General features: G+C 44.6%; 1 protein-coding gene across 3 annotated transcripts in view; it reads left to right on the plus strand.

Annotated features, from left to right (window-relative positions):
• Window positions 1-10,134: 10,134 nt before the first annotated feature.
• Window positions 10,135-19,772, plus strand: part of FAM81B (family with sequence similarity 81 member B) — a 62,587-nt gene continuing 52,949 nt past the window's right edge. Inside the window, exons 1-2 of one of the 3 annotated variants that reach the window (XM_024109607.3) lie at window positions 10,135-10,546; window positions 14,442-14,504. In XM_024109607.3, coding sequence (XP_023965375.2) covers window positions 14,464-14,504 — 41 coding nt within the window. In that variant the 5' untranslated portion in view covers window positions 10,135-10,546; window positions 14,442-14,463. The remainder of the gene's footprint in view (window positions 10,547-14,441; window positions 14,505-19,772) is intronic. The other 2 variants (XM_005306925.4, XM_024109609.3) reach the window with 2 other exon arrangements.

The raw sequence follows: 19,772 nt of genomic DNA on the forward strand, positions 1-19,772 counted from the left end.
TATCTTTACACTGCAAATAGACACCTGTGTCTGGCCCATGCTAGCTGACTCGTGCTTGCAGGGCTGTTTAAGTGCAGTGTACATATTTGGGCTCAGGCTGCAGCCTGAGCTCTGGGACCCTCCCACCTCATAGGGTCCAAGAACCCAGGATCCAGCCCAAGTCCAAATGTCTACACCACAATTAAACAGCCTCTTAGCCTAAGTCAGCTGGAACAGGCCAGCTGCAAGTTTTTAATTGCAGTGTAGATGTACCCATTAATTCCGAGGCCAGAAGGGACCATTGTGATCAGTTAGTCTGGTGGTTTTCAACCTGTGTCCCGCTTATGGCCCATTCAGCACACAGCTGCAGCTCATGTGACATCCTCAGGGCCATACAGGTAGTATATATATTGTGTGGATGCAGCCCACATAACAAATAGAGAGCTGCATATGCAGCCCACAATGGCAAATAGGTTGATAACTGCTGATCTAGTCTGACCTCCTGTAAAACACTGACCACAGAACTTCCTCAAAATAATTCCTAGAGCAGATCTTTTAAAAAAGCATCTAATCTTGATCTTAAAATTTCCCGTGATATAGAATCCACTATGATCCTTTGTAAATTGTTCCAATGATTAATTACCCTCACTGTCAAAAATTTACGCTTTATCTCCAGTCTGAATTGTCTAGCTTCTCCTTCCAGCCATTAGATTGTGTTAAACCTTTCTCTGCTAGATTTAAGAGCCCATTATTAAATATCTGCCCACTATGTAGATATTCATAGACTAATCAAATCACTCCTTAACCTTCTCTTTGCTAAACTAAATAAATTGAGCTCTTTGAGTCTATCACTATAAGGCATGTTTACTAATCCTTTAATCATTCTTGTGCTCTTCTCTGAAGCCTCTCCAATTTATCAACATCCTTCTTGAATTGTAGTCCGCAGAACTGGACACAGTATTCCAGCAGCAGTCATACCAGTGCCAAATACACAGGTAAAATAACCTCTCTGCTCCTACTCAACATTCCCCTGTTTATGAATCCAAGGATTGCATGAGCTGCTTTGGCCACAGGATCACACTGATTATCCACCAGGACCCCCAAATCTTTTTCAAAGTCACTGCTTCCCAGGATAGAGTCCCCCATCCTGTAAGTGTGGCCTATAATCTTTGTTCCTAGATGTAGACATTTACTTTTAGCCATACTAAAATGCATATTGTTTTCTTGCGCCCAGTTTACCAGTGATCCAGATATCTCTGAATCTGTGTCCTCTCCTCTTCATTATTTACCACTCCCTCAATTTTTGTGTCATTTGCAAACTAACCGGTGATGATTTTATATTTTATGTACCATGTCACTGATAAAAATGTAAAGTGTAGGATCAAGAACTGATCTCTGCAGGACCCCACTACAAACACACACGGACAGACTCATGGACAGGCAGCATATGCATTCCCTAAAGACAGGCAAAGAAAGAGAAGTTCAATCTGTATTTGCTCTCATAGCGATAAATAAAAACATATGCTTTGATGCTTTATTTTTAGAGAGTTGCTCTAATGAAAGGCAATCATCATCAGTGGTTGACTCCTCCCCATGTCTCTGACGATGCCCCCCCAATTGTTGTGTCTGTATAGGATGCAGCTGCAGCCAAAGGAGTTCAATGGAAGTTTTTCCTGACTAAGGATTGCATGATTGGGGCTTTCACCAGCTGTAAAAGTGCAAACAGAGTCTTGAATTCAAGTTTTGAGAAGTTAGGAAAAGAATAAAATGTTTTATCTACTTTGTTTAAAATATTGCTTAACTCTAAAAATATATTATGTACATTTAGAAAAAAATATTTTCCTTTGTTTTGCCTTACAGGTTGATGAATGTAGTGTTCTATATCTTTCTGTTTATAAATGTTCCCTCTAAGATTTGGGACTGAATGTGGGGATGAGTTACTGATCATATCTAACCCTCAATTTAGTTTATAAATTAAACAGTGCCTTATTGACAGACAATCAGGAAGAGCTGACTAGTGTCTTTGCCTCCAAAATGTCCCCTTGCTACCAGCAGTTGATACTGAGTATTGGAGAGAGAAGTATCTGGGATATCTCTTCAGTTGGTCCTTGAGAGTCATCATATTTCAAATTATGGACATGAGATATCTGGAAATGAGACAGGGTATGGAGAGAAATCAAGCCTTAAACTATTTTGGTGTAGTCTGTATGGAGGACCTTTCACATCTCCTGGAGAGCTAGTTCTCCAGTTTACTGGGCTGCATTGACACTGAGAAAAAAATGGGACCTGTAACAGGCTATCAGAGTCTACCAGTGTAACACCACTAAGAGTAGCAATGATGGAAAATCTAGCATAAACAGACGCAGATGTCAGATGATATGATGATAGAAAACACTTTACTTATACTTCAGCTTTCACTGTTGTAGAACTGCACTAGCAGACTCTGGTAGTGAGTTACAGGTTCCATTTTTTCTAGTGCAGACAAGACCTTAGAGATCAATTTAGGACTACTGCTCTGGATTGAACCACCTGAACTAACAGACAATAACTAGAATCTCTACTCCATAATGGAAAGGAAGATAAACTTAGACCAGTTATCCACATATAACAAGAAAACAATTTCTAAGTACAGAGATAAGGGAGGTTCAAAATTGGGGGGGATGGTGGAATTGGCAGGAAATTAATGAATGCCCCTTGTAATTACTGTTTTTCATTATTGATTGAATACTTCCATGTATGTTATGGTAAGGCCATTTGACATAAATTGCTAGTACTATGCAGACTTTTCACTAAGGAAAAAAAATTATGGGTATGGAGGACCCTGAATGGAATGCTGCAAAGAGGGACATAGCAAAACTGTTTAGGTTTTACTGCACAAGGCAATCAGGATACCAGGAAGGTTTACAGAAGAGCTATACCACATACTAGTGAAGCACAGCTCCATAGCCTGAGTTATGGAGAAGTCTTTTGGGGAATGGCTGGAGAAAGAGTTGGGTTGGTGAGAGAGTGGTTCTACCACCATTGTACAACATGCTCCTGACCCTTAGTGAGCTCTTCAGCCAAATGGGGTAATCTTTTTCTGTTCATTAGTAAAAAGCCCAGCAGATTAGCAGCAAATCTTTCATTGGCTTCAATAGAAGTAGGATCCAGCAGTAAAACATTATGTCTGGTTATGTGTGGCACCAAGGGGCTGTTCTGGCAGACAGAAATAGTCAGAGCATAGATGTGTAGAGCCCTCAAATCCACAGATTTCTGCACAGAGGCAGATACAAATATCCATGGACCATGTTTGCAGATCAGGTGCGGAAACAAATTTTGTATCCGCACAGGGTTCTGCAGATGTGCCTCAGCCACAACATCCTTTCCCAGGCCATATGCTGGAAGGCTGCAAGAAAGATGGTGCTATGTGGCCTCTATGCCATTCTCAGATTCTCCCTTATGCTAGGGGAGCCTCTGGGTAGTTGGCTAAGCTTGTTTTACAGCCCCTTTTGTGCAACTGAAGCAAAGGTTCTAGAGTAGACCTGAAAAATCAGGTCCTATGTGTTCATTTTTGGTGCAATTTTTGTTGTACTGGTGGCTTTGTCCAATTACCACTCATATGATACATTATTTTTAGAATGCCACAGAATGACTTACAGCTTTTTTAATCTATTCCATTTTTATCAAGATACAATATTGTTTATCATCACCCAGGGATGTTTCTTCTAATCTGCTATAGAATCATAGAATATCAGGGTTGGAAGGGACCTTAGGAGGTCATCTAATCCAACCCCCCTGCTCAAAGCAGGACCAATCCCCAGACAGATTTTTGCCCTGATCCCTAAATGGCCCTCTCAAGGATTGAATTTACAACCCTCAGTTTAGCATGCTAATGCTCAAACCACTGAACTATCCCTCCCCCTACAAGGGCTTTTTATTTTTATTATACATTCAGCTATTGCTTTTTTGTGTATGTTTGTAAAGATTCCATAGTCATTCTCTATTTACAGCAGCAACAATAAAAAGCCAGAAAGTCATAATTGTCATTTTGCATTTCTTCTGCTTTAACAGATATTGTCAAGTCTATGAATATTACATAACACAAGCAAAATACCTACATTCTCCAGATGAATTTACTGCTGTGGAGAGGTATAGTCAGTTTGGTTCTCTTATTTTATAGCTATCTGTAAACAGACCTCTCACAGTAGGGCTATTGTGTTATAATTTGAAATACATCCAAGGGTCACCCCATGCCAAAACCACCAACCAAGATTTAGTAATAGTCTGACACAATGGTGGTATAGTTAACCCAGCAGGAGAGACCTGTGGGGAGGGGACACTGGGTGGGGGGCAAGGGATGTTGCACCATGATAAAAGGTTATTTAATGATAGCCAAGCTAATACAACGGGTTGTCAAAATAAATAACATGATGGGGATTTATTTAAACTAGAACAAACAGAACTGGATTCCACCTACCTACAAGGATGTTAAATGGACAAAGAATATCTATAATAAAAATGTATAATGATTCAAATACACACACACACTCTATAACTTATTACTAAGTGTACTTAACTAAATATAACCCTCTAAATAAAGAAACATATCAATATCTATCTCTGTATGTACAGGCTATTATCTAATAGGTTATTATTCTTTTATTTTTATTTTTTTAGTCCAAGTTTCTCCTTTCCCCAAATATCTCACTGGGTTCTGTCTAATGCTCAAGTCAGTCTTTGAACCTCAAGCAACTCTCGTGACTTCCTGAGAAGATTGACTTGATTCCAGTGATGCTTGCTTGTCGGGGTGCACATGAGAACAGACCAATGGGATCTGACAGATCTTTGGTTGTCCTATTCCAGATCTCTGGGACCACATGGATCAATGATAGAAGACAATAGGAACTGATGATCAGGAACAAACCGGAACAGATGTTCAGGAACAAACCATCAAACACAGACTGACCTGACCAGCCAGCTTTAAACTAAATGGGACCCCCTTCTGCATATCTGTCTGTCCTGCTCAACCTCAGTCTCTCCACTTACAGGTTTCCCCCTGTCCTTCTCTCTGCCTTTTCTCCCTCTCCCTTCAGCGCTGCACATCCTGCCTCTGTTCCTCCATCATCTCCCTCTTTTCCAAATGTCACTTCCCCTCCCTTTGAGGGAAGGGGCCACCTCCTCTCACTTTCTCAGAGGGAGGGGCTACCTCCTCTCCAGCAAAAAGAGACTGCATTTACCCTGAACCCATCCTAAATCATATATCCGCATACAGGGTTGAGTCCTTTTACCATATTTATATGTATATTACTCATATCTTAATAGCTGATTGGTCACATTGTCATCTCCCTCCAACGTGTGCTCACTTAGTGTTGTTTTCTCAGTACTGTCAGGCTGACAGCAGCACTGCTAAATTATTGACTTCAGTCTGTTCTAGCTATAAACAAACTCAGTGAAATGAAGTACATTGAGATACCACAGCTATCACACATGGGCATCTGTGATTAATGAATAACTCAACTTGTCCATGGAGACTACAGAGAGAGGGCAACATTCTGGCTTTTTTTGTTTGTTTGCCAGACACACATTGGAAGCTGGGTGGACAGAGCTGTAGTGTTCAGGCAGAGCTGACCCAAGCCATTCTCCCTGGGCAATGCAGATGCACGCAAAGAGACTCAGTGGGCCATAGGTAATTCATTTAGCAGAGCTCCTTACAGATGGTCCTTCAGAAAGAAGCAGCATGCACTGCCCCTTGTGCCTGCCTCAGGACACAGCAGCTATGCCAGGGGTGGGGCAAATGGCTAGACAACTCTCCCACCCACATGGAGCTCCCTCCTTAGGGATGAGGAGAGTCATGTATATTTTAGCCAGGCCCTCTGTGAATGGGTGAGCATATCTTTTGGAAACCCTCTGGAAGGGATGTGGGGTCTGTTCAGGAACACCTCATTGAGCCAGTAAAGGGATTGGGGGGGTTATTGAGTGTTCAAAGACATCTGAGGGTTTTACTGCCAGCTGGGAGATAACTATGTGCAACTGAGACTTCAAGCACAGGAGGAGGTATAGCAGCTAAATTTTGTGCAGCTTCATGTGTGACATTTAATGCAAATTATTTACTAATATGTGAATTAGCTTATTACATAATTTGCTAATTATTCAGCCATAAACTTCATTTTCAGATCAATCCACCCTGCCCCAAGCATCAGTGGAGAGAGAACACAGAGCTTCATGAAACTTGGCAGCATACTATACTGGGGTGCCTGAGCATGGGCAGCTAGATTTGTGAAGGTATCTGCACAGAAGATGGGCTTTCTGGGAGGTGGGGAGGTGTGTCTGATGAGGGGGCAGCTGGTTGCGAGCAGGGAGCCTGGGGCCAGGACTGGGTCCTCTATATTGTCTGTCCCTTGGACTTCTTGCCTGCTCCTCCCAACTCTGCTTCCCCGCTCCCATCCAGCAAGGGGGAGCAGTGAGACAGACATAGCTTCACAGCCTGCAGAGCAGGCATTGCAGCGGTCTCTGTCAGTCACAAGATGCAATTGCAGGCCATTCCTACAGGCCCAGGGTTTGCATGAGTAGCCATAAGGGGCAGCAGCCTGCACGCATGAGTGCCCTAGAAGATATGTTACTGTGACGGGTTGGATCACAGAAACCCCCTTGGGAGCTGCCACACGACGTACCAAGACTACTTCTATTCCTGTTTTTCCTGCCAGCTCAGGACTCCAGCACCCTGTCTTGCTGAGCCAGACACTCCCATCTGCTCCAACACAGACCCAGGGTCTGAATTACTTGCCCCAAAGCTGCAAGTTTACCTGAAAACAGCTCACAGAAGTGTACTTGTCTTTAGCACTCAGATGCCCAACTCCCAATGGGGTCTAAACCCAAATAAATCAGTTTTACCCTGTATAAAGCTTATACAAGGTAAACTCATAAATTGTTCGCCCTCTATAACGCTGATAGAGAGATATGCAGAGCTGTTTGCTCCCCCAGGTATTAATACATACTCTGAGTTAATTACTAAGTAGAAAGTGATTTTATTAAATACAGAAAATAGGATGTAAGTGGTTCCAAGTAGTAACAGACAGAACAAAGTAAGTCACCAAACAAAATAAAATAAAATGCGCAAATCTATGTCTAATCAAACTGAATACAGATAATCTCACCCTCAGAGATGCTTCAGTAAGCTTTTTCTCAGACGGGACACCTTCCAGGCCTGGGCACAATTCTTTCACCTGGTACAGCTCTTGTTCCAGCTCAGGTGATAGCTAGGGGATTCTTCATGATGGCTCCTCTCTCCCTCTGTTCTCTTTCACCCCTTTATATATTTTTTGCATAAGGAGGGAACCCTTTGTCCCTCTGGGTTTTCACCCCCGCCCCCACCCCCAGTGGAAAAGCACCAGGTCAAAGATGGATTCCAGGTTAGATGACATGATCACATGTCAATGCAAGACTTCATTATCCACTTGCCAGCACACACATACACAGGAAGACTAACAGGTAAACCCAGCAATCTGCAGACAATGGTCCTGGTTAATGGGAGTCATCAAGATTTCAAACCACTATTAATGGCCCACACTTTGCATAATTACAATAGGCCCTCAGAGTTATATTTCATATTTCTAGTTTCAGATACAAGAGTGGTACATTTATACAAATAGGATGATCACACTCAGTAGATTATAAGCTTTGTAATGATACCTTGCAAGAGACCTTTTGCATGAAGCATATTCCAGTTACATTATATTCACTTATCATATTTTTATAAAACTATTCCAGTTACATTATACTCACTTCTTATTATGTTTTTATAAAACCATATAGATTGCACAACGTCACAGTTACACTAGATAGGTCTGAGAGTGGAACTCTCATAGGCGAGAGAGGTGTGGACTAGAAAGCTGGACAGAGAGCAGTGGGGAAAGAAAAGCTACCCTCAATGCTCTGTACTACTTCTTTTGTATTTTTGAGTTCACTGCTTATAAAGCTGCATGGAAAGAATAAAACTGGAGACATTTTCCAAATTCATGTCAATTGTATTAACCTAGAACCCCTTCAATAAATCCCAACTGGGAGAGGGTGATTTGTGCGTTCAACTCAAGGAGGAGGGTGCAACAGGGGAGGCCTCCTCATTCATACTGAGAAAGTGGGGCAATCAGCTAGTTATCTTAGGTGCCTGTACATGAATGCAAGAAGCCTAGGAAACAAGCAGGAAGAATTGCAAGTCCTGGCACAGGCAAGGAACTCTGATGCGATTGGAATAACGGAGACTTGGTGGGGTAACTCACATGACTGGAGCACTGTCATGGATAGGTATAAATAGTTCAGGAAGGACAAGCGAGGGAGAAAAGGTGGAGGACTTGCACTGTATGTAAGACAGCAATATGATTGCTCAGAACTCCAGTATGAAAATGGAGAAAAGCCTGTTGAGAGTCTTTGGGTTAAGTTTAGAGGTGAGAGCAACAAGGGTGATGTTATGGTGGGCATCTGCTATAGACCACCAGACCAGGAGGATGAGGTAGACGAGGCTTTTTTTGGACAACTAACAAAAGCTTCCAGATCACAGGCCCTAGTTCTCATAGGGGGCTTCAATCACCCTGACATTTGCTGGGAGAGCAATACAGGAGTGCACAGACAATCCAGGAAGTTTTTGGAGAGTGTTGGGGACAACTTCCTGTGCAAGTGCTGGAGGAGCCAACTAGGGGCCGTGCACCTCTTGACCTGCTGCTCACAAACAGGGAAGAATTCGTAGGGGAAGCAGAAGTGGGTGGCAACCTGGGCAGCAGTGATCATGAGTTGGTTGAGTTCAGGATCCTGACAAAAGGAAGAAAGGAAAGCCACAGAATACGGACTCTGGACTTCAGAAAAGCAGACTGACTCCCTCAGGGAACTGATGGGCAGGATCCCCTGGGAGGCTAATATGATGGGGAAAGGAGTCCAGGAGAGCTGGCTGTATTTTAAAGAAGCCTTATTGAGGGCACAGGAACAAACCATCCTGATGTGCAGAAAGAATAACAAATATGGCAGGTGACCAGCTTGGTTTAACAGAAAAATCTTTGGTGAGCTTAAACACAAAAAGGAAGCTTACAAGAAGTGGAAACTTGGACAGGTGACTATGGAGAAGTATAAAAATATTGCTCGAGCATGCTGGGGTGTAATCAGGAAGGCCAAAGCACAATTGGAGTTGCAGCTAGCAAGGGATGTGAAGGGTAACAAAAAGGGTTTTGTACAGAAACAAGAAGGTTAGCAACAAGAAGGTGGTCAGGGAAAGTGTGGGCCCCTTACTGAATGGGGGAGGCAACCTAGTGACAGATGATGTGGAAAAAGCTGAAGTACTCAATGCTTTTTTTGCCTCGGTCTTCATAGACAAGTTCAGTTCCCAGACTGCTGCACAGAAGTGATTATTCCCCTCTGTTCAGCACTGGTGAGGCCACATCTGGAGTATTGCGTCCAGTTTTTGGTCCCTCACTACAGAAAGGATGTGGACAAATTGGAGAGAGTCCAGCAGAGGGCAACAAAAATTATTAGGGGCTGGGGCACATGACTTATGAGGCGAGGCTGAGGGAATGGGGCTTATTTAGTCTACAGAAGAGAAGAGTGAAGGGGGATTTGATAGCAGCCTTCAACTACCAAAGAGGATGGAGCTAGTCTGTTCTCAGTGGTGGCAGATGACAGAACAAGAAGCAATGGTCCCAAGTTGCAGTGGGGGAGATCTAGGCTGAATATTAGGAAAAACTATTTCACTAGGAGGGTGGTGAAGCACTGGAATGGGTTACCTAGGGAGGTGGTGGAATCTCCATCCTTAGAGGTTTTTAAGGCCTGGCTTGACAAAGCCCTGGTTGGGATGATTTAGTTGGGGTTGGTCCTGCTTTGAGCAGGGGGTTGGACTAGATGACCTCCTGAGGTCTCTTCCAACCCTAACCTTCTATGATCTGCACCTCAGTTCAACTTTTCTCTCCTGTTTCACCACAGCTCTGTGACACCCTCTACCCCCGCTGCAACCCTCATTGAACACTTGCGTTACTACCTGGCCTGACGCCTGCACCGCTGCAAGAGAGCAGATGCTCCCTGTGCTCTCTCCTCAAATCCAGGGCATCCTCCCACAAAAAGCATGTGAGATCCTTTAACATTATTCTGCAGAATCCTCATCAATGACTTTCAGCATAGGACAAATACAACAGCTCATTTTCCTGTACACTTCCTTATCTGAACAGGCATGTTGGTTACCTAGAAACAAGAGTAAACACAAGTGTCTCAGCAACAGTGATCCAAGAAACTCAGGGAACTTGTGACTCCTGTGTCTTCTGCAAGTCCAACAGCCTTTTCTGATTTTATTTTCATTTCAAAATACTGTGTCTGCTCCAAGAAATGTGCAGAATTGTAGAGAGTTTACCAGCAGGTATTCCTGGATAGTTTGTCATTTTTCTGAGCTGCCCAGCAAACTTGCAGATGGACTGATGATGGTATGGGGAATTTGTATTTGGGAGAGTTTAGCTGTTTCCTTGACAACAGCATTTGGGGCTCCCATGCACAGTGGGACTGAGACAATGGGAACGACTTAAAGAGTTAAAAGAAGAACAAAGAAAATGTCAGCTTCAAGGTAAAGTATGATATCTACATAGAGAATGTATTCTCAATGCTGGACTCATTGGCCTTCCAAAGACTTACAGTAGCTAACATCAAATAGGACAATTACAGTGTTTTTCAGTGTCCATCTGGTAGAAAGTTGTTTGGTTATCTTGGTGTAATGTCTATAACAAAGTCAAAGTATGCAATTCTAATATCCTGCTAATATTTTTTCACATTATTTTCCCTTCATTATAAGAGAATTTATCTTGTCTGTGTTATGGTTATATGTATGCAGTACTATTACAGTTATTTCTTGCAGAAATCGTTAGTGAAAAATTGTTTCTCATCATACAGTCATAGCATTTCTGTTAAGTCACATGCACAGTAAATAAGGTGACAGTGCAAACAATTAACTGCAAACAAGCAAATGTGGTGTATAGCTATCTGCTACAATATGATTTAATATCTAGTAACATTAGAAAAACGGTTTTTATTCAAAATAACTCTTGGGAATCCATCTGTTCTGTCACTATGATGACAGGGCTGCACTGTGTGCAACCTCATTGACTGTGATAAAATTGCATCTGGATTTACTGAGAGCAGAATTTGTCCTGTGTGTGTGTGCACGCACATCTTTTAATTATTACTAGGCATCTTCACCAGTTGGGTTACTCTTTTTTCTTTTCCCTATGACCTGTGTGGTTCATGTCAGCCAATGGTTTTCTGCTTTTACATTATTTAATAAACCCTTTTCATTTGTATTCTTTAAAAATGACTACAGTAGAACCTCAGAGTTGTGAACACTTCAGAAATGAAGATTGTTCGTAACTCTGAAATGTTCATAACTCTGAACAAAACATTATGGTTGTCCTTTCAAAAGTTTACAACTGAACATTGACAATACAACTTTGAAACTACTATGCAAAAGAAACATGCTGCTTTTAACCATCATAATTTAAATGAAACAAGCACAGAAATGGTTTCCTTACCTGGTCAAATCTTAAAAAAACAAAAACAAAAAAAACCTTTCCCTTTTTTTGTAGTTTATGTTTAACACAGTACTGTACTGTATTTGCTTTTTGTGTGTGTCTCTGCTGCTGCCTGATTGCGTACTTCCGGTTCCAAATGAGGTGTGTGGTTGACCAGTCAGTTCATAACTCTGGTGTTCGTAACTGAGGTTCTACTGTACTAGTGCTTGTGAAAGATGCTGGATTGACAGCCATAGAAACTGAGGACCTAAAGACTGGAAACCAAGAAGTGCAAGTTTTTCAGCACAACTCCAACGATGTCTCTGAACTCTGCTCATGAGAGCTCTTTCCTTTATCTCTTTGCTGCCTTACAGAGTGTGTGTACTATATATGGAGAGGATAAAGTTACATAAAGGTGAAGTGCAATTCACCTGCATTTGAAACTGAATGTCTTTCTAAAATATAGATAACACATTGTTGTGTTTGCTACCATGCAGAAAAGAATAATTCCCTCCACTGCCACAATTAGTGAGTGGCTTGTTATGCAGAAAGTCAAACTAGATAACCATAGTGGTACCATGGATTTTAAGGCCAGAGAAGCCAAAGCATCAGGCTCCAAGGAGGTGAAGTGCAGGGCAGTCGGGCTGGGGAGGTAAAACCCATTCCCCTTGCTGTCCTGGAACTAGGGTTAGAGCACTGGCTGCAGTCTCTCTGTGTTGTCTGCATAGTATGATGGTGGAGCCACAGAGAGACCCCATGGCCTCTGCCCTAGATTGCCTTTGGCCTTCTCCTGATGCAACGCTCTACACAGCCCTTGGTGAAACTATCACAGAAACCACTCCTGCAGCATACACGGAACTTGGAGGCACACTGGAGTGGATGCTCCATCAGTTTCTCCACAGATAGTCCCAACCCGGGATTTAAGTGTTGTGGAAGGTCTTGCACTAGCTCTCCCCAATACAGGTTACATTTTAGCATAGATGCTTGCCACAGCTAATTACCCCTGCCCCTAAGGGGCTAGTTCATTCTATACACATGAACTAAATGGAATTCCATGTGAGCAGTTTTCTTTCTTTTCTATGGGAAGAGACAAATATATATATATTGTTTGAAACTATTGGTTCAGCCTGGATTTAGTTGTTATTTTTCCTAAAATTCTGTGTCTATTTATTTTTCCTAAAGTTCTGTTTCTATTTGAGAAACACAGTTAAAGAGCAATGGAATAAGCACTAAAATAAAACTAAATTCACCTCCTCACAAAAATACAGCTAGATCACAGAGTATTTATGAACAGCTCATTTTAAGGAGGTGCAATGTACTATCTGAAGGAATTCAGCTCATCAATGGGATCTGGTTCACGGCAATCCAATTGGTTAAAAATTCTGTAACCGGTCTTATGCTTTACTCACTGAACTTCAGAGTTTCAACTATGTGCCACAGAACTGGAAAAATGACATCACAGCATCTCCAGGGAAACAGATGCTAATTCTAAGCATCTTTTAGAATGGGGGGCAACTGCCCCAGCATTTAATGCAAAGCAGGACACCCGCTGGTTGATGAACAGACATACTTCTCTTCCTGAGTTTGAGGTAGAACAGGAAGTCCTTTATTTATTCATTTCCTGACTTTTGAGGGATTAAATTTATAATCTTTAGTTCTTTATTTTAATGTAGCCTTTGCATGGAATTATATGTATCTTATTTGTTCACTCTTGTAATAAATGCTTAATAACAAAAGAGTGTTTTCCTTCTGTCCTATGTATATACATAAGTATATAATTCTATGACTGTTTTATGATCCCATTTTTGTTCATGTATAGCTCTTTATGGTGATCTGGTTAGCACCAACAATGAGCTTAATGCTATACAATGCGCAAAAGTAGAGACTGCTCATAGATCATATGTAAGAACTAAGAATAAACCACTTTACAAATTTTCACTCCCTTTATATGTTGGTAGTTATAAGGAACAATAATTTTAGGAGGGAGTAAGTCTTAATGTGAATACCCAGGATACATGCCAGTACTATATCAATATAGAGGTATCAGGTGACAACTCTTAGACCTAACCCCTTTATCCGGATAGGACAGTCATTAGCTGTTGGCAGTGAAAACAAATTCAATTTGACTCTCGAGAAGTATTCACGTATTCTCTTGTTAGTCGCCTTTGGGTCTAGAGGATTCAATCTCACCAGGTCACAATTATGAAAGGTAGGGCCAAACTCTCCTCTCTGTCTGAACTCCACTCAGCTCAGGGCAATATGTGTAGGAGAGTGTGGTGTCAAGACTCTGATTATTGTGGTCTTTTGGTTAACGCAATGAGAACCTGTATTAACAGCCTAGGTATTTGTAGTTAAAGATTACGTAACTCTTACCCAACAGATACCAGAGCCTGTTGTTCACTGTGACCTGCAGTTCACGCACAGTCCCTGTATGGAAAGTCACAGCTACACTCTATATCCTTACACAACAACAGCTATTCCACATATTCTCTCATACTATGGGCCATGCCCATCTATACTACACCTGACTTTGGTGCAAGTAGGCAGCTCTAACTTGCACTACTGGCCACTGAGGGACCAGAGGCCAGTGGAGGATCATGATAGAGCTGAGCTCTGCCATGTCCCCTTCCCGACTTGCTCTGACATGCCCCTTCTTCTGGGACAGGGGATGACACTGGTACAGGAGTTGGCTCTCCTGACTTTGTGTCTGTGTTCCCCTTAGCTAGGGGAATTATCTGCTGATCAGATACAGTCAAAGTCCAGCCTTTTGCTCTCCCTGAATGGAAATCAGAAACTTCTCAATACTCTTCTGATTCTGCTATAGCTTCTGGAATGTTTGCTATGAAATATATATTCATGTATGAATCCCTGTCCTGTAAATATGGACTGTATAGATTGTAAGCTCATTTGAGTAACATTCATGGAAACCACAAATAAACACTTTAACCTTTGCTTTAGATAAGATTTTCTTCAAGCAAAAATGTCAGAGAACTCCACTGAGTTGGTTAACTACCCTGACAAGTAAGTCTGCAATTACTTAAAATCACAACTATTACCACAACTTGAATGGAAGTTTATTCCAATCAAGTGCTTATTTAATGGATTGCAGACACCCGGACATAAAGCACCGTTCACTCTCTTGTATTTATTACCACTGCTGTGGTGAACAGAGAACAATGTAGATTTATTGGTACGTACTTGCTAATTGTGATTGGTGCTCTACATCATTGGTACTTAATCTGGGGGCAACCTATGTTGGAATTTGAATTGAAGAAAGGAAGAGAACCATTGCTCTGTATGGCTCAGGTTCTATTGCATGTATTGCCTGTACTATATCATACCATTTTCTTCAAAATGGAATAAAAATCACTCAACTGGTTGCTTCCATGGTCCATGTCTCTATGCAAGAGCTGACTTGCCATGCTCTTTTGAAAGTAAAGTATATCAGACTTCATAATAGAATTCTGAATATGGGAATAACTGGAAGATATCATAAAATCATAGAAGTGTAGGACTGGAAGGGACCTCATGAAGTCAGAGTACAGCCCTCTAGTCTGAGGCAGGTCCAAGTAAAGCTAGACCATCCGTGCCAGGTTTGTCTCACCTACTTTTAAACCTTCCAATGAAGAGGATTCCACAACCTCCCTTGGAAGTCTATTCCAGAGTGTAACTATCCTTATAGTGAGAAAACTTTCCTAATATCTAACATAAATCTTCCTTGCTGCAGATTAAGCCCATTACTTCTTGCCCTACCTCCAGTGGACACAGAGAATAATTGATTACTATCTTCTTTATAACAGCCTGTGACAGGGCCACTCATCTCATGTGAATGCCCCTGCTGGCCGAGTGCATCTGCACCTGCACTCTCTCAGCTTTGCTTCACTTGCGGTGATCCCTGTTGATAAAGTTTTTGAGCAAGTTTTCAGTGAGAGCTGAGTCACGCACAGTCTGTAGGTATACAAACAAAATAGTTCAGATAAATACTGGCTCTCTTTGAGATCTTCTGCCGCCTTCTCTGGGCTTAGGCCACTCCACCTGTGGCTGGGGGGGGGGGGGGGTAGGACGGGGACCCAGCCCTGCCCACTATTCCAGGTCCCAACCTAGCTGCTTCCTTTTAACTTGCTGTTGCATTTCCCTGGGCTAGTTCCCTTCTTAGACCCAGCATTTTCAGCTTCACCCTTACCTCAGGGCTGAAGGCTTGCTTGAGTCCCAGTCATCAGCCAGGAGCACCTTCTTTGCTCTTCTGTCCAGGTACTGTAACTTCTGCACCTAGCCAGGAGCACCATCCTTGCTCCCCTGGCTCCAGCTAGCAACTGATTGCTCTATCCAGCAACTCCTTTTACATGAGCCTGCTGAGCTCCGATTGGCTGCTTCCCTGCAGCTTCTCTAGGCAGCCTGGAGGACCCACTTCTATTGATTTCAAAAAGTCAAATGGGATAAATGATTTATGATTTCTCCATGTGAGTGAACTCAGTCATGCAACAACTGAGTGACAGATACTATTTTCAGACTCAATAAGGAATATTTTAATTTTTTTAAGCATTGTACTAAGCCTCCTTATTAGCCTTGTACTGCATATTTTGCACTCTAATATTACCAATAAAAATGTGTTAAGTAGGCTGGCCCCGAGGATAGTGAGCCACACTCTGATGAAAGATTATGGTTCAGGTTTCCAGGCTCAGCTTTGCCTTCACAAGTGCAGAGAGGAGGGTTGCCAGCTTTCCTCTCACACAAAACCAAACACCTTGCCCTGACCCATGCCCCGCCCCTCCTCCGAGGCTCGTCCCCTTCATCCCCTCCCCTCTGTCGCTTACTCTCCCCACCCTCACTCATTCGCTCATTTTCACAGGGCTGGATCAGGGGGCTGGGGTGCGGGGTGGGTTTATGTGTGTGGGCTCCAGGATAGGGCCGCAGGCTCTGGGGTGGGACCAGAAATAAGGTCAGGGTGTGGGAGGGGGCTCGGGGCTGAGATAGTGAGTTGGGATGCGGTGAGGGCTACGGCTGGGGGTGTGGGCTCTGAGGTGTGGCCAGGGATGAGGGGTTTGTGGTGCAGGAGGGGGCTCTGAGCTGGGGTATGGAGCCAAGGAGTTTGGAGTATGGGAGGGGTTCAGGGCTGAGGCAGGGGGTTGGGGTGTGTGAGGGGATATGGGTTCTGGGTTGGGGGTGTGGATTCTGGGGTGGAGCCAGAAATGAGGGGTGAGGGAAGGGGCTCCGGGTTGGGGTGCAGGGGGGGTAAGGGCTCTGGCTGGGGGTGCAGACTCTGGGGTGAGGGGTTTGAAGTGCAGGAGGGGGATCAGGGCTGGGGTAGGGGGTTGGGGAGTGGGAGGGGATATGGGCTCTGGGCTGGGGGCGTGGATTCTGGGGTGGGGCCAGAAATGAGGGGTTCGGGGTGAGGGAAGGGGTTCTGGGCTGGGGTGGGGGGTTGGGCTCTGGCTGGGGGTGTTGATTCTGGGGTTGGGCTTGGGATGAGGGGTTTGGAGTGCAGGAGGGTGCTCTGGGCTGGGATGGAGGGGTTCGGAGGGCAAGAGGGGGATCAGGGCTGGGGCAGGGGGTTGGAGCGCAGGAAGGGGTCAGTGATGCAGGCTCTGGGTGGTGCTTCCCTCAGGCAGCTCCCAGAAGCAGTGGCATGTCCCCCCTCTGGTTCCTACGCAGAGGTACGGCCAGGAGCTCCGCGTGCTGCCCCATCTGCAAGTGCCACCCCTGCAGCTCCCATTGGCTCAGAACCATGACCAATGGGACCTACGGAACTGGTGCTTGCAGTGGTGGCAGTGCGTGGAGCCACCTGGCTGCACCTACACGTAGGAGCCAGATGGGGGAGCCTGCCTTTGCCCAGCTGTGCCGCCGACCAGACTTTTAATGGCCCAGTCAGTGGTGCCGACCAGAGCTGCCAGGGTCCCTTTTTGACTGGCATTCCAGTCAAAAACCAGGCACCTGGCAACCCTAGCAGAGAGGTACAATTTTCATTCTCCCATCCTGGTGCCTGCAAAGCAGCTGGGCTGGAAGAGGAATTCACTCATGTGGAAAGGCAGCAGTGGTCCTCACAATGCCCTTCCAAGTAGAATGTCTGTGGGGATGTATCATCCCTACGCCAACCTAATGGAAAGTTCCATGAGGAGGTAAGGGTCACAATGGAACACTTGCAAGGTAATAAATCATGGCCTTATGTAAGGCCCCCCTGGTGGTCTAGGAATTATATAAAATAAGGTAAACAAGGTAATAAATTATGGCCTTATGTAAGGCCCCCTTGTGGTCTAGGATTATATAAGATAAGGTAAACAAATCATGGCCTTATGTAAGGAACGGTTGAACCAATTGGTGTGGGGCTATACATGTGATAAACACATGATTTTCCTTTTTGTCCAATCCGTAGATGTGTGATTATAGCCTAATTGTGTTATGTAATGTTAAGAAAAACTATAAAAGGAAGCTTGTAATAAACAGAATTGGATTCAGCTTGCAACCACATTGGTCGTGTGCTTTATGCGCTCCGCGTGGGATGCCACAAATGGTGACCCCGACGTGATTCGGCTTGGACATCAAGGCAGCCGACTAAAGCGTTCGGTGAGAAAAGGCGGAGGTGGCAGCTGCGGCAGAAGGTACCGGAGGATACCGGCTCCTGGTTGTCCAAGAAAGACGTTCGTGAGCTCACAGCCGACTGAAGCGTTCGGTGAGAAAAGGCGGAGGTGGCAGCCGCTCAGGAGGTACCGGAGGATACCGGCTCCTGGTCGTCCGAAAGAGACGTTCGTGAGCTCACAGCCGACTAAAGCGTTCGGTAAGAAAAGGCGAAGGTGGCAGCCGCGGCAGGAGGTACCGGAGGATACCGGCTCCTGGTCGTCCAAAAGAGACGTTCGTGAGCTCACAGCCGACTAAAGCGTTCGGTGAGAAAAGGCAGAGGTGGCAGCCGCGGCAGGAGGTACCGGAGGATACCGGCTCCTGGTCGTCCGAGAGAGACGTTCGTGAGCTCACAGCCGACTGAAGCGTTCGGTGAGAAAAGGCGGAGGTGGCAGCCGCGGCAGGAGGTACCGGAGGATACCGGCTCCTGGTCGTCCAAGAGAGACGTTCGTGAGCTCACAGCCGACTAAAGCGTTCGGTAAAAAAAGGCGGAGGTGGCAGCCGCGGCAGGAGGTACCGGAGGATACCGGCTCCTGGTCGTCCAAGAGAGACGTTCGTGAGTTCACAGCCGACTGAAGCGTTCGGTAAGAAAAGGCGGAGGTGGCAGCCGCGGCAGGAGGTACCGGAGGATACCGGCTCCTGGTCGTCCAAAAAAGACGTTCGTAAGCTCACAGGTAAGCGGCTGCATTTAATAAAATGGGCTCTGCTTTGTCTGCAGAGAAGGAGACGGTGCATGATTTTTTACTACGCATCACTAAAAAGCGGGGAGAGAAGCTTCCCTCTGACACGTTGTCCCGTTTGTTGAAATGGGGGCAAAGACGTGAGTTTTTTGTTACTCCTAATACGGTCTTTAATAAGGCAGTCTGGAAAAGTCTAGGCTCTAACCTCTGGAAGTTGGTCTCTCACAGCAACAAGGAGGCCGTGTCATTAAGCCTAATATGGTGCAAATCTAAAAAACTAATATAGAAACGCTTGCGGCAGAAGCCGAGGTCCAGTCAGCCATTAATAACCTCTTTCGGCCAAAAAAGGAGCCGCCTTATGTGTTGCCGGTGGGAGCCCGTAAGTTCTTTGGGGGTGAGGACACTATCATACCACTCATCCCCAGTGCACCCGAAGCTAATCCGAGTATCGTCCCGTTACCGGACGACCCCGCGGATAAAACGAAGGTCTCGAGCCCAAAAGGGGATAAGTTACAAAAATTTCAGGCGGAAATGTACAAACAGGGCCTTCAGCTACAGGACATGCTAAATCAGTTGTCCCATTTGGCCGGTGAGAGCCATCCCCCGCAGTCCCACACATTGCGAGCCCTAAACCAGCCCGGCTTTCCTGTCACCAATAATGTTTGTACCCCAAAGTTCCGAGCGGAGTTCCCGGGGCAGGGTGAGCAGTTGCAAAATAGGTTAAAAAGAATGGCGGAGCCAGGCTTATCTAACTTTAAAAGGACATATAGGAAAAAACCACCGGATAAGATCCCTCCAGCCGTGGCTCAAAACACAAATTGCTAAAAAGCCCGATGCCGCCACGCAGAAGCCGGACGACGACCCCGCGGCACCGTACTTGCACTTGTTGTTTGCTACAACCTAGACACCTGATAATGCTGTGCTTCTATTTGTTCAAACTCCTTATTATAGGAGCAGGGGTCTTTGTATATCCAAACTCTGTACCTTTTGTTAACCC

Source organism: Chrysemys picta, chromosome 6, assembly GCF_011386835.1.
Source record: "Chrysemys picta bellii isolate R12L10 chromosome 6, ASM1138683v2, whole genome shotgun sequence".
NCBI classification, from domain to species: domain Eukaryota; kingdom Metazoa; phylum Chordata; order Testudines; family Emydidae; genus Chrysemys; species Chrysemys picta.